This window comes from Amphiprion ocellaris, chromosome 14 (genome assembly GCF_022539595.1).
Source record: "Amphiprion ocellaris isolate individual 3 ecotype Okinawa chromosome 14, ASM2253959v1, whole genome shotgun sequence".
NCBI classification, from domain to species: Eukaryota; Metazoa; Chordata; class Actinopteri; family Pomacentridae; genus Amphiprion; species Amphiprion ocellaris.
In genome coordinates this window covers 2,047,641-2,060,298 of record NC_072779.1, presented here as the reverse complement: position 1 = coordinate 2,060,298, position 12,658 = coordinate 2,047,641, and the positions used below count along the sequence as shown (strand labels likewise).

Sequence of the window (12,658 nt, the reverse complement as noted above, 5' to 3'; positions counted from 1 at the left end):
GACAAAAAAGAGACGTCACTGTGGATGAATGTTTATTGACCTTACAGCTGTTTCCTTCTGATGGTGCTTGAATTACTTATCTGTGATGTATTGTTGGGTCAGAAACTTGAGCTTAAAACCATGACAGGTGCATGTCTTATTTCCTCAAACCAAATTCCATAAAACAGAACAAAAAAACAAAAAACAAACCAAACAAATGGTTCATCTACACATCCAGGAAGCTATGAGAAATTCTGCCGTGATGAAAATTCACTTGACAAAAATTCAGGGACTGCAGGCTGTTTTTACACAGAGCAAAGAGGAACCAAGTGTGGAAACAAATTAAAAATAAAAGCAGCAAAATATCCCCAGTATATAGTATTTTTAAAGTATTGGTAACACCTGTGGGCACTTAGAAAAAAAAAAAAAAAAAAAAAAAAAAAAGAAAAATGTAACATATGTTGATCGCAGCTTTTTTTTTCCTTTGTAAAATTAGTAGTCACAGAAACTTTTTTCTCTTTTAACGATTTATGGCATTTTAACTTTGTTAGACTGCACAAAAGACATTTTTGAGTTTCCTCTAGATCTAGCCATGGTTGTGTTTTTTCCATAGAGGTGCAGGATTTTATACTGGAGTGAAAAATGAGCCCACAGTGAATAAAAATGTGACAGGAGCACAAAACACTAGAAGTATTTCAGCAACAGAAGCAAAGACAGTCCACAGATGAATGTCTGGAAACTCACAAGGTGATCTGCAAACACTAAATGACCAATTAAATCTAAGTCAGTAATGAGGGAGTGTTCCCTGAGAAGGAGCACTGCCAGGAGAAATCTGAAATCTGTATGAATGCAAGAGAACAAATATATTTATGAGTGAATTAGAACTGCGTTATTTTGGACTGTCTGCACTGCATTTGTACCTGTCTGGTTAGTGATGAAGGAGGTGAGCGTCTCCAGTGTTCTGTCGGTGTGGTTGAAGCGAGCCATGGGTTTGGCTCCCTGGAACAGCAGGATGTTGGGCACCGCCACTGTCCCGAACCTCGTGGAGAGGCTGGTAGAGGACGGAGACGGACACGAGACAAGAATGAATTCACCTGAGTCTCTGGTCTGGACTAACACAGAGTAATCAAAACAACAACTACAACAAAATAAACAAGAAAGGCACTCAGAGAGCGCAGTCCTCCTCCAAGGCTGTTCACTAGTGTTCACTTGTTGTCATAGTTACAGTGACGCCGTGTCGCTATCTCACAATGATACGGAAATCTTTAATAATCTGTGGATCCAGACTATAAGCCGCATCACTGCCAAAATCTAATCACTTGGTCCTTGTGTCATTTCTGACCTTCCCTGAAAATTCCATCCAAACCCATTAGTCTGTTTTTGAGTAATGCTGCTAACAGACAGATTCACAGAAGGGCAAATGTACGCCAGTTGTCACATAACTCCGCCAGGTTCCTTGGTGGAGTAATAAACAACATGATGTTCAATTCTGGTTGAAAACTTCTCAACTTGTGTTGAATTTTTTGAGGCTACTGTTGGCAGTGTTCTATGTTGATCTGTGTTTGGATTTTTTACATACAAATAAAATCAAAATATCTGTTGCAGTGTCAACTAAAAAGGAAAAATTGATTATTTTAAGCAGAGCCAAGTTTAGATCTTCCTGGTACCTTAATCAACAGTTTAGTCGCCATTTGTTCTACTATCTATTTTAGTCACAGGACAAAGTGCCAGCACTGTCTAAGACAATGGCTCCCAACCAGGAAGGAACTTTAAATCTGTGAAAATTTGATATTTTCATCTCTTGGCAGGCCTTTAAAAATGAAACACACTGAAAAAGGAAAAACTAGCTTCTTGCTGCAAAATGAGGTTAGAAACCTTTGGACAGATTTTGGTTTCCATAAATTTGCCCTAAGTCAGATCAGAAAAGCACAAAAAGCACTAAGAAACCTTTACCTGTACAATATTAGACACATATTTTCAGTTTTTTCTACACAGAAGAACCTTATCGATGGATTCCTAGACTAATTATCAAGTTAACTAGTTTATAAACACATGACTTAAATTTCTGTTTCCAGATACAGGCTAAGGTTGACTGAGCCACAGACGACAAAGGTTCATTAAAATCAGAAATCCCGTTCACATTTTAAAAGCAGAAAAACGCAACCATTCACCTGCTGTGCTGCGAGGCATCCAGTGCCAAGAAATGCATGCTGGGAAAGACCCGCGGCAGGGCGTTGAAGTGAGGGGCCAGGCTGGCTGAGAACTGGCACCAGGAGGTGAAGAAGAGCACCACGGAGCACTCTGTGCCGTTAGCGTTGAGGAACTCCATCAGGTCCTGACAGAGGTGAGGAAAGAGTGAGGGATGGGTTTAGTAACTTAAAGCTGAATGGTTCATTTCAAGGCAGGTCCTAAAAGTCTGTGCAGCTTCCCCACATTAAGAGAGTTTTAACTGGATTCCACTCAACAACGTTTATTTGAAAGTTTAGTTTGACAGTTGGGTTTAGCAGTTCCATTTGTTCTTTATGCATTAGGAGTTGGGCAGAAGGCAGTAGCTTTAGGTGGAAAGTCTTAGAATTAAATAATTTTTAAAAATAAATTAAAAACTGAAAAAATATTTTAAATACTGCACACACCTGCACATAGCACACTATTGTACGAGTAAAATAGTCACTTTTCTAAATAATGCACACCCTATCTAAGTGTCTCATTTACCTTACATTACACGTAAAATGGAAACAAAATTACTCACTGACATCATAATTTGTTAGCTCCACATTAGCTAAGCTGAAGATTTACTGTATTTTAACAACAATGTACTATTTTATGATCATACTTGTAAACCAAATGAAATTATGCAAAGTTTCGTAAATGATGAAGAATGGTTCCTACCAGCTTGTTCTCCACTGGAAGTGTGTTCTTGCCATTAGTTTATTTATGTGTGTCTCTTTTTATTTATTTAAACAGGCAATATTTATTTCATATAATTTTATTTATTTATTTCAAGTTTAATACATACTAGTGTGTGAATATACCATATATGAATGAACAGGACACCACTGGTATGTTTCTAAAATGTGTAAAAACAGCATTCAGAATGTTAAAAGTGAGAGCCAGAGGACAGCATGAGTACCTGGGAAGCGTTGAGGACCTGAACGGTGAAGTTGTCCATTCCTGTGATGTTCCTCTTATCACAGTTCACTTTGTACGTCTTGGCGGCCTCGGTGGTGTTCTGCTCCTCAGTTGCCGTGACGTCGGCACGCACTATGTCGAGAGTGACCTGCAGGTAAACAACCGAGGAGTAGTCAGCTTCTAACAATGTAATTTATGTGATCTAATTTACTTTCTCTACTGACCTGGACATGTAACAGTCCATCACAGGCCTCCATTTAGAGACAGACAATCACATTCACACCTACGGACAATTTAGAATCACCAATTAACCCCAGCATGTTTTTGGACTGTGGGAGGAAGCCAGAGAACCTGGAGAAAAGCCACGCATGCATAGGGAGAACATGCAAACTCCATGCAGAAAGATCCTGGGAAAGCCGGGACACAAACCGGGGATCTTCTAGCTGCAAGGCCAAAGTGCTAACCACCAATCCACTGTGCAGCCTAAACACTAACTCGATAGAACTAGATAGATAGATGGAAAATAATGAATTCCTACAGTGAATGTTGAATAGAAGATATGTTTCTGTTCAAATCCCACTCTACCCTTTACTTTGCAATTTCACAACAACTCTTCTGTTTGTTGTGCTTCTAGATACTAACCTGCTGTGGTGATTCTGAGCCCTTCTCTTCTAGCGATGCTCCGTTTGCATCCAGAGCAGGTGAACCGCACTGAGCACTGTTCTCATCACAGGGCGGAGAGAAGCCTGACTTGAAGTCTTTCACATTCTTGGGGAACAGTGACTCGATGTCAGATGGGTCGATGGGGGTTTCAGTCCCCATCACAGCATCTGCGATCTCAGCTGTCTTGAACTGCCTCTTCGGCAGAGAGTCCAGGTCTTCTGACTCCACAAACTTGGGGCTGTTCTCTGAGTCGGACGCTGTATCCTCCGACAGCATGAGCTCCAGTGACTCGTCATTCTCTGGGAAAGAAAATCAACAACAATTGACGTTAAGCTCAGTAGAAAAGAAATTTCTCTCATGGCTGCCCTTCCCCATTTGTCTTTTATAAGTCAAGTGTAATTCACTGCACAGAAGATAAGCTTTTTGGCTGTTTGTCTGAAGAGAATCTCTCCTTTCTTTGACATAAACAGACATTTACCTCCCACCAAAATCACTCAGTGACCTGAAAGTAAGCATGAAGATTTATTTTATTTCAAATCAGAACTTCAGTTTGAAACAAAACAAGTAATAAAATGCAGTTAATAAATAATGAAAAAAGTGCAATAAGATTGTATCTAATTGGAGCAGATTGAAACTTATGGGCTGTTTATTCTTGACCACTGATGAATGTACACAACGCTAATGTATTAATACATAATACAGGTGTGCACTCTATGGTTCAACTGACATAAGCCTAATCAATATTTAATGACTACACCTTGTACATTTTGTAGCACATTTGGCCCATAATTACAACAGTCATGTCTACAGTTTAACAAAATGATGTCGTCCTCCTTATGGGACAGCCACGTTTTAGGTGGTGTCTCATGGCAATTCTCTATCATGTTTTACATCTTTTACATTAAGACCTAACTGAAGAATGGCTTTAAAAACTTAGACCAAAAATACATTCACAGTTACATATTTTTGCCAAATTGTTCACCCTACAGAAATTTCTAACATTTCTGAACTTATTTTGCAGTTATTCTATTAAATGACGACGTACTTCAGACCTTTGAATCACAATTTATAACTCCAATTTGAATACTGATTCAAACAAAATGTTGAATAAATGAATGAAAAAATGGACTGCAATACATTCTGACTGTCAGGCTACATGAGGTCAAGCTAACGCCAACACAGTTTAATACAATCCTGAAGTCATAAAGGTTAAAATGATGATTTTTTTATTTGAACAGTTTTAAAGAAGTGTTAACGAAACTGTCTAGTCATTCTGGAGACTGTAGTTTGTGATTTAGGAGTTTTCTGATATGTAAGGCTTGCCAAATCAGTAACTTCTTTTAAATCACTTCTTAAAACATACTTTTATATACTCGCCTTCAAGTAAAGTTCTCTTTTATCACTCTCTGCCTTTTTATCCCTTTTAAAATGTTCACTGCTTGTAGTCCCTCTTTCCAACCTCCTGATCTTAATCTATTTCTCTTTTATTTTCTCTTCAGCTTCTCTCTTAACCCCCTTGTGTGACACTGTCCCCAGCTTTTAATTAGCTATCCATTCTGTACTTTTTTTTTGGTCATTTTTATGTTCTACCTAGCAAAGCATTTTGTGAATGATCTTCTTAAATGTGCAACACAAATAAAGTTATTATGATTACGACATTATTTAAAAAATTTGTTCAAATAAAAGTAGACTGAAATATTATAACCCTGTGAAGATTAGTTGTAGATTTGCCTTATTTCTACATAAATACAGCTAATAAAAAGGCAACTGACAGGTATATTACTACGACATTTTGACGGATACTGTAAAACGGTTGTTTTCAGCTAGCTTCCAGTTACCGTGAGCTATTTATTTGAGTGAACCCCCAACTTATGAAACAATATTTTAACGTGTTATAAATATCTGTTTAACAGAGTACAAAATTATCTCGAGGTTATTATAATCATATTAGCCAGTTTGGTACCGAACAGAGCCAAATGCTGGAAGAAAAACTTCAACAGCAGCTTTGTTAGCATCAACTTTTAGCCTAAATATCAACGTTCAGTCTCAACTGCCAGTGTTTTGCTAGCACCGTTTAGCTCACGTCTCCTACCTTGCGCTGTCACAGACCTCAAAACATCAGAAAAATGTACAAAAAATAATAAAACTAACAACAGGCGAGATTTGTTTAAAATCCCCGTCATATTTATCAAATATGTAACAAGACAGACGCGGATATTAACGGCTGTCACGGCATCTTCAGCCATGAAGCGATGCTACTAGGCTCATAGGAACCGATGTTTGGAGGTGCGGCGGAAGAAAATAAACGGTGCACCGCTCAATTCAGCTTCCGGGCATAGGGATACGTCTCGTAAAAAGTAAATAAATAAATAAAATTATGACTTACTATATATCAAACTGTTCTGTTTATATTCCTCTTAGAACAAGGACCGGCCTTCTCTCTGAAGTAGTCTCTCTAGACTTCCACTGGGTCTAGTGCTGTAAATTTACGGCTATGAAACCACAAGTTTTGCTACAATCTGTACAAGTTTGTACATGAATATCCTGTCCTGTAAGACATGTCACACTTCAAAACTTCTGAAGGCTGTGGTTGTTTGGCGTGATCAGAGTATAGAATGAAATATCTGCAGCTCCATATGTAAGTCATGTGGTCACTAGTATTGCTCAGTACTGAAAAATAATTCCTCCTGCTGGATTTGAATCCACTAACGGTGGCAAATTTTGTCTGGACTTCTTTTAGATTTGCTTTCAACCCTCAATTTGTTCAGCTCTACTGCCACTGGTTATAAGTTTGTACACTCCTGCCAAATATTAGGTATTAAAATTGTTATTTTGTCTTTAGCTTCAGACTAAGCTCAGTTCTTAACTGAAATTTAAAGCACTTTAAATTGCATTTGGTGTACAAAAGATGACATTTAAGTCAGGCTTATTTTAATAGTTGCTGTTTTCATTACTATTACTAGCAACAGGAGTATATTCCACTGGGAATAGTTTTGAGTCAATGCATTAAGTTATAATTCTTTGGTATGTGAAAGACTAAGACTATAAATAAAGGGTTAAGACAAGCTGCAGCTTTAAACTGCACCTTTTCCTGCAATGAAGCACAACTTCGTAACACTCCTTCCTGACAGTTTAAAGATGGGTGCAAACTCCATGTGATGAAATGCAAGAGCTCTTATCCCCATACGCTGCATATCAGTGAACAAGCATCCAGGAAATGACAACAGCTTTTCTCTGGTAGTGGAAAGTGAAACTTAACATTCACTCACCAAGACGAGAAATGGCGCAGGCTGCAGTTCAGATGGATCGAGAAAAACTGAGCTGTTCCGTCTGTCTGGATCTTCTGAAGGATCCAGTGACAATTCCCTGTGGGCACAGCTACTGCATGAGCTGCATTAAGAACTTCTGGGTTGACAAGAGAACATACAGCTGCCCTCAGTGCAGGCGGAGTTTCACACCGAAGCCTGTCCTGATGAAAAACACCATGTTTGCTGATTTGGTGGAGGAGCTAAAAAACGCAGGACTTGCAGATGCTCCACCTCATCATTCCTATGCTGAACCTGCAGACGTTTCCTGTGATTTCTGTGTTGGGAGAAAGATGAAAGCTTTCAAGTCCTGTCTGGCATGTATGGCCTCTTACTGCGAGCTGCACCTCCAGCCTCACTTCAACGTGGCTCCATTGAAGAAGCACAAGCTGGTAGAAGCCACTTCAAAGCTCCAGGAGAACATCTGCCCTCGCCACGACGAGGTGATGAAGATTTTCTGCCGCACCGATCGACAGTGCATCTGTTATCTCTGCTCCATGGATGAACATAAAGGCCACAACACAGTCTCAGCTGCAGCAGAGAGGGCTGAGAGGCAGACGGAGCTCGGAGTGGACCGGAGAAACATTCAACAGAGAATCCAGGACAGAGAGAAAGATGTTAAAGTGATGCTACAGAGGCTGGAGGCCATTGGAGCGTCTGCTGATGAAGCTGTGAGTGACAGTGAAAGGATCTTCAAGGACTTGATCTGTCTGATTGAGAAGAAAAGCTCTGAAGTGAAGCAGAAGATCAGATCCCAGCAGAAAACTGATGAGAGTCGAGTCACAGAGGTTCAGGAGAAAATGCAGCAGGAGATCAGTGAGCTGAGAAGGAAGGACACAGAGCTGGAGAAGCTGTCATCAACAGAGGATCACCTCCATTTTCTGAGCAGTTACTCCTCCTGGTCACATCTGAGTGAAACCACAGCCAGCAGCCATGACTTCACTGTGCAGTACTATGAGAAAATGACTGCAGCTGTATCAGAGGCCAGAGACAAACTGAAGGCTCTTCTGAGTGATAAGTGGCCAAAAATCACACTGACAGGACCTGAAAAGAAGGTTCAACGGGCTGCAGAAGATAATGTATTTCCACTAAATGCATTTTTTTTGGACGACATTGATGAGGCCATGTCAGTGAAAGATGAAGCCCCTAGACGGTTTAATCCACAGACCAGAAATATTCGCTCCCAGAGACCACCTGCTGCAGCCCATTTTACTCCCAATACTTTCCATAACAGACAACATGAAAAAATTAGGAGATTTTTTTTTCAGTGAAAGAAACTCTTCCCAAATTCCCCTGAATTTACACAGCAATCAAACACACATGGTATTATGGTGTGACAGGAACAGAAAAGCAACTCTCTGCCTCTGTTGTGCTTTTTACCTTTTACAAAATGTTGGAGACACTGTTGAGTTGTGCGAGTTCTAGAATTCTAGGTTTAATCTATCTATCTATCTATCTATCTATCTATCTATCTATCTATCTATCTATCTATCTATCTATCTATCTATCTATCTATCTATCTATCTATCTAGTAGACAGGAGTAACTGAACTGTAGGATTATGTGCTTGATCATTTTATTTGTTAAATCTAGTAACAGGATGAAACTTTATAGTTGTGATTATGATGTCTAATTTTTTTTCTTTTGCCCAATGAATATTCATTGAAATTGTTTCTTCTGCTAAGATATGAATCTATGAGTGATTTTTTTTGATTTGCTTTATAAAAAAAGGTTATATATACACTGTACCTTCTGCAGAGATATATTATATAGGGAATAATCAGCACTTGCCAAATGTCTGATTTTTTTTCATTATATTTGTGAATTACACAGACTGGCAAGCTTTGGTTTTGTTGTTGCTGTTTTGCTTTTTTAATGAATAAAGGTTCTTGTTAGAAAAAAATGAAATAATGTCATCACTAGCACTAAACTGTAACAAAATCTACTGTGTCAAAAGTTAGTTTCCAGCAGAAATTTCTTCTAGATTTGTACTTGCAATTACATGTTTGATATTTTTTAAATGCATGAACTTATTCAAATATCTTTGCTTTTCAAAATCAGGAAACAGTTTTACATTGTATTATTTCAATCATTTACAGGTAACTTGATTGCACTTCATTTTATTGACCACTAGATGTCCTACTCGAGCACTGTGTGTCATTGAGGCCTCGAGTAATGAACCATGTTTTGAATGAAGTGTCGAAGCTTCAACAAAGCCTCGATCAGCCATCACTAACTGTGGCTGACGCCGATCTCCGTGGCTAATGCTAACACGTTCTGCAGCGGCTCACATCTGCAGGTTAAACAGTCTCCCAGATCTTCCATGATTCTGCTCTTACCGGCTGCTACCCAGATTTCTGTAGATGAAGCAGTCCTGCACAGTTTGCCGCAGATCATCACGCTCACAGCCACTTTGTTTGAGCGAGCTCATTCATTCTCCGTTCCTTGTCAGCGCTGCGTGTGTCCCTTTTTATGCTGCAGGTAGCAAACCTGCAGCCGCAGATTGGTTCCGCCCCAGCTGAGTGTAGCACCTGTGTGAATGCTTCTTCTTTCTATCAGACTTCAGCTTCTTCTTTCTATGAGGTTTCAGCTTCTCCCAGTTTGACTTGACAATGACTGTATAACGTGGTTTTAGACCTGTTCTAAATGGGCCGTTTCAGTATCCCCACCCACTTCAGGAAGAAAACTCTCTCTGCATCTGTGACTGATCAGTAAAACAGTTGATCGCAAGGCAGAATTAGTGCGCATTTTAGTCACTCTTTCATGCTTGTTCTGTTGTCTGACAACAAAAACATAAAAGTAAAATATTTTAACAGCTTTACTGGGAATGTTCCAGCGTTAAAATACAGAATGTGTGAGCACAGAGAGTAGGAGAGAAGTAAACAGATGAGTTTGGTTTCACTGAGGCACAGCAGGCAACATGCAAACACAGAAACCTTCCCAGTCCTTGTTTCTTATGTTCAGCCATCTCTGATTGTTCCTCAGTGTTTCCACGGAGTTCTGACCTGTGAGCTATATATCGTAACTAATGGTGACGTTAGCCACTTTAACATGCTGGGTAAAGGTTTTACTATTGTTGAGATGACATTGTCATCAAAACTGAAAGTAATCCGATGGGTCTTCAGTTCCTCAGATGCTTGGAGTGCATGAAGACTCTTGTGTTTGCTCTTGCAGCCGTCAGCAGAACATGTGGTGAGCTTTCCTTGTGGCTGAGACATTTCAGAGTGAGCAGAATTATCTCAACAAATCTGCTTGACTGTGAGGAAGCTGCTCATTCTGAACGGGCAGCGAGTTAGCTAACCGTTGACTCCACAGTTGCAATGAAGCAGTAAAATTCTGACTAGCTTGTAAAATTGGGAAGCTATCTAACTGACTGGGGGCTTATAGAAATAAATGTCACATTCCACATTATAGCAGCCTCAAAAAACAGCAAAAATGGATTTTCACCATGTGGAACCTTCACATATAGGTTAAACAATTCCTAATAAGCTACTTTCTAATTATAAACAAAAATGACACATCAGGTTCAGGTGACATTATTTGCACCTGTAGGTAGAATTGACTGTATATGTTCAGTATTCTCTGGTCTGATTGCAGAGCAAAGACAAGTAGCTTAATTGTTGCCCTTACAGGCAGCCTAATTTCCTAAGTAGCCTTAAGGTTCGCTATTAACACCAGAGTTTATAGCTCTGCTCCTTCCTGCCCCTCACAATCAATAAATCATTCATAATCACTTCTGGCTCACCTGTTGATACAAGGCTGTAAAGGTTGGCTTTGCAGAGCCTCTTCATGGCCTCCTAATTTTAAAGGCCTCTGGCTAGGAGCTAAATAGCCAATCCCTGAATAATATGTGATTGGAAACAAGGACGCCTTTTACCAGAGTTCATTAGAACTCTGGCTGGCTGCGATGAGTCAGATAATAATGCAGTTGCTGTGCACATGTAATGGGTAAATAATGTACTATTCATGTCAGGATATCTATATTAACCTTTTGAGCTTGCAAGGTTAACACAAAGAGACACGACTGCATTGCTGACCTTTTCATTACCGCGGACAAACCACCACCACCAAGGACACATGCAGCAAAGTCATTATACTCGGGCTTTATTAAGTGGAGCCATTTGTGCACAGACTCAGTTAAAGCGTAATGAATAGGACTCCTTTCTATTTAAGTTATTTGAGGATATTGAGTAATGAGCCTATAAGAGACCAACTGGCATGCACATTAAACATGAACTCAGAAGTACATTTTCTATGAATGATAGCTTGCCTCAGGTCTTCACTTTCTAATCAATAGCAGTATCACCTTTACTTATTTAAGATGTTGGCTCATTATGTACAGCACTTGAGGTATAATGAGAGCCTGAGGTGAAAATGTAATTAAAAAGATAATATCATCTTCTACTCAAGTCATCTACTGAATACTGAATATTACAAGTCTGTTAATGTCTAAAGTAAAGCCTGACTCATGGACATTAAATATGAATGGAGAATTACACTTTTCTATGACAGATAGCTCACCTCACGTCAACTCCGTCTACTATGTTGGGAACATGATCTCCATTTATTTAAGATGTTAGTTTAAAAGGTTCAGCACACTCATCAAGCAGGGAAGCAGAGATTGATTTTCGGTGTGTAAATCTTGTCAAATTTATTCAAGCTTTCACGGTGATCCTCAAGGTATTACCCTTTATTTGTGTTAATTAGGATTGCTTGTTTCATACTCTGTGTTCACACTGGTTTATGCATACGATAAAGATTTCATGACAGCTGCACTTGCTGAGGTTCACTTCAGACTGAAAAAGAGCTTTCAGCATCACCAAAGAGTAAGTGGAAGTTGATATGTAAAGCCACCCCATTTCTTATTCCTTTGTCTCCTCATGATATTCAAATACACTCGATATATTCAGCAATGCAGCTCACTGAAGCTGAGCCTGTGTAGATAATGATGTATTTTTGAGACATTTTCAAAATGAGACCAAAGAGTAAAGTCCCTCCACTGGTCCCTGTAATGCCGTAATGTTCATTATACAACAGAATGATGACAATTTTTCGACACTCCAAACATTCAGCTTGATTCTGCCGTTTCTCTCTAGTGACAGCTTTCAGAAGCACCACATGAGTCTGTGTTCCTCCAGGCGGGGAAGCTACTATCATCGCTTCCCAAATCCATGCTGTGCAGAGTTTGCCGTTTCTTTTGTGGGGAGCGACGAAGTTAAAGCCTGAATGCCAAATATCAATGCTGAAGATTTTCATATAATAATTAGGGTGGTTGAAGTAAGTTAACGAAGATAAACTGAAGTCTGTGTAAGCTCGGCAACCATACTCTCTCCGATCAGTTATTTAACCCCTAAAAACTCATCTCTGTGTATAAACTTACATATTTAGATATAAATCTCTACCTGCTTTTAAAAGGCTGAAATAGAACTTCACATTGTTGCTTCCTTGACAGTATGCAGATCTATTACGTTCCCAGTTTCATCTACTGTACTAGGATGCATTAAAACTGGTAGAAATGCTCCCTCATACTGCTGACTGCTTATTTCACTCATATAAATATATTATTAAGGTAAAAAAAACATT

At 39.3% G+C, this 12,658-nt stretch overlaps 2 protein-coding genes across 5 annotated transcripts; one reads left to right on the top strand and one right to left on the bottom strand.

The window, feature by feature from the left end:
- Nucleotides 1-433: 433 nt before the first annotated feature.
- Nucleotides 434-9,570, bottom strand: LOC129347259 (thioredoxin domain-containing protein 15-like). 4 transcript variants are annotated; one of them, XM_055016977.1, is made up of 6 exons: nucleotides 9,415-9,570; nucleotides 3,751-4,070; nucleotides 3,110-3,256; nucleotides 2,151-2,314; nucleotides 900-1,030; nucleotides 434-818 (listed from the first exon to the last, which is right to left on the bottom strand). In XM_055016977.1, exons 1-6 carry the CDS (start codon nucleotides 9,470-9,472, stop codon nucleotides 664-666), a joined length of 975 nt encoding a protein of 324 aa, XP_054872952.1. In that variant the 5' UTR covers nucleotides 9,473-9,570; the 3' UTR covers nucleotides 434-663. The 4 variants fall into 4 exon arrangements, with proteins under 4 accessions (XP_054872952.1, XP_054872954.1, XP_054872951.1 ...); XM_055016979.1 differs by lacking the exon at nucleotides 9,415-9,570 and adding an exon at nucleotides 7,041-7,177 and having other exon boundaries at nucleotides 435-818; XM_055016976.1 differs by lacking the exon at nucleotides 9,415-9,570 and adding an exon at nucleotides 5,864-6,064 and having other exon boundaries at nucleotides 436-818.
- LOC111569183 (E3 ubiquitin/ISG15 ligase TRIM25-like) lies at nucleotides 6,840-8,964 on the top strand. Its single transcript, XM_023271186.3, has one exon. It carries the CDS (start codon nucleotides 7,052-7,054, stop codon nucleotides 8,345-8,347), a length of 1,296 nt encoding a protein of 431 aa, XP_023126954.2. The 5' UTR covers nucleotides 6,840-7,051; the 3' UTR covers nucleotides 8,348-8,964.
- Nucleotides 9,571-12,658: the final 3,088 nt, after the last annotated feature.

Coding starts and splice junctions, on each gene's coding strand:
- LOC129347259 (XM_055016976.1), bottom strand. CDS start 6,017: ATGGCTGAAGATGCCGTGACAGCCGTTAATATCCGCGTCTGTCTTGTT. Junction 2,315..3,109: donor AGGTCCTCAACGCTTCCCAG/GTACTCATGCTG, acceptor CACCTCTGTCAG/GACCTGATGGAGTTCCTCAA. Junction 819..899: donor CTTCATCACTAACCAGACAG/GTACAAATGCAG, acceptor GCATTCATACAG/ATTTCAGATTTCTCCTGGCA.
- LOC111569183 (XM_023271186.3), top strand. CDS start 7,052: ATGGCGCAGGCTGCAGTTCAGATGGATCGAGAAAAACTGAGCTGTTCC.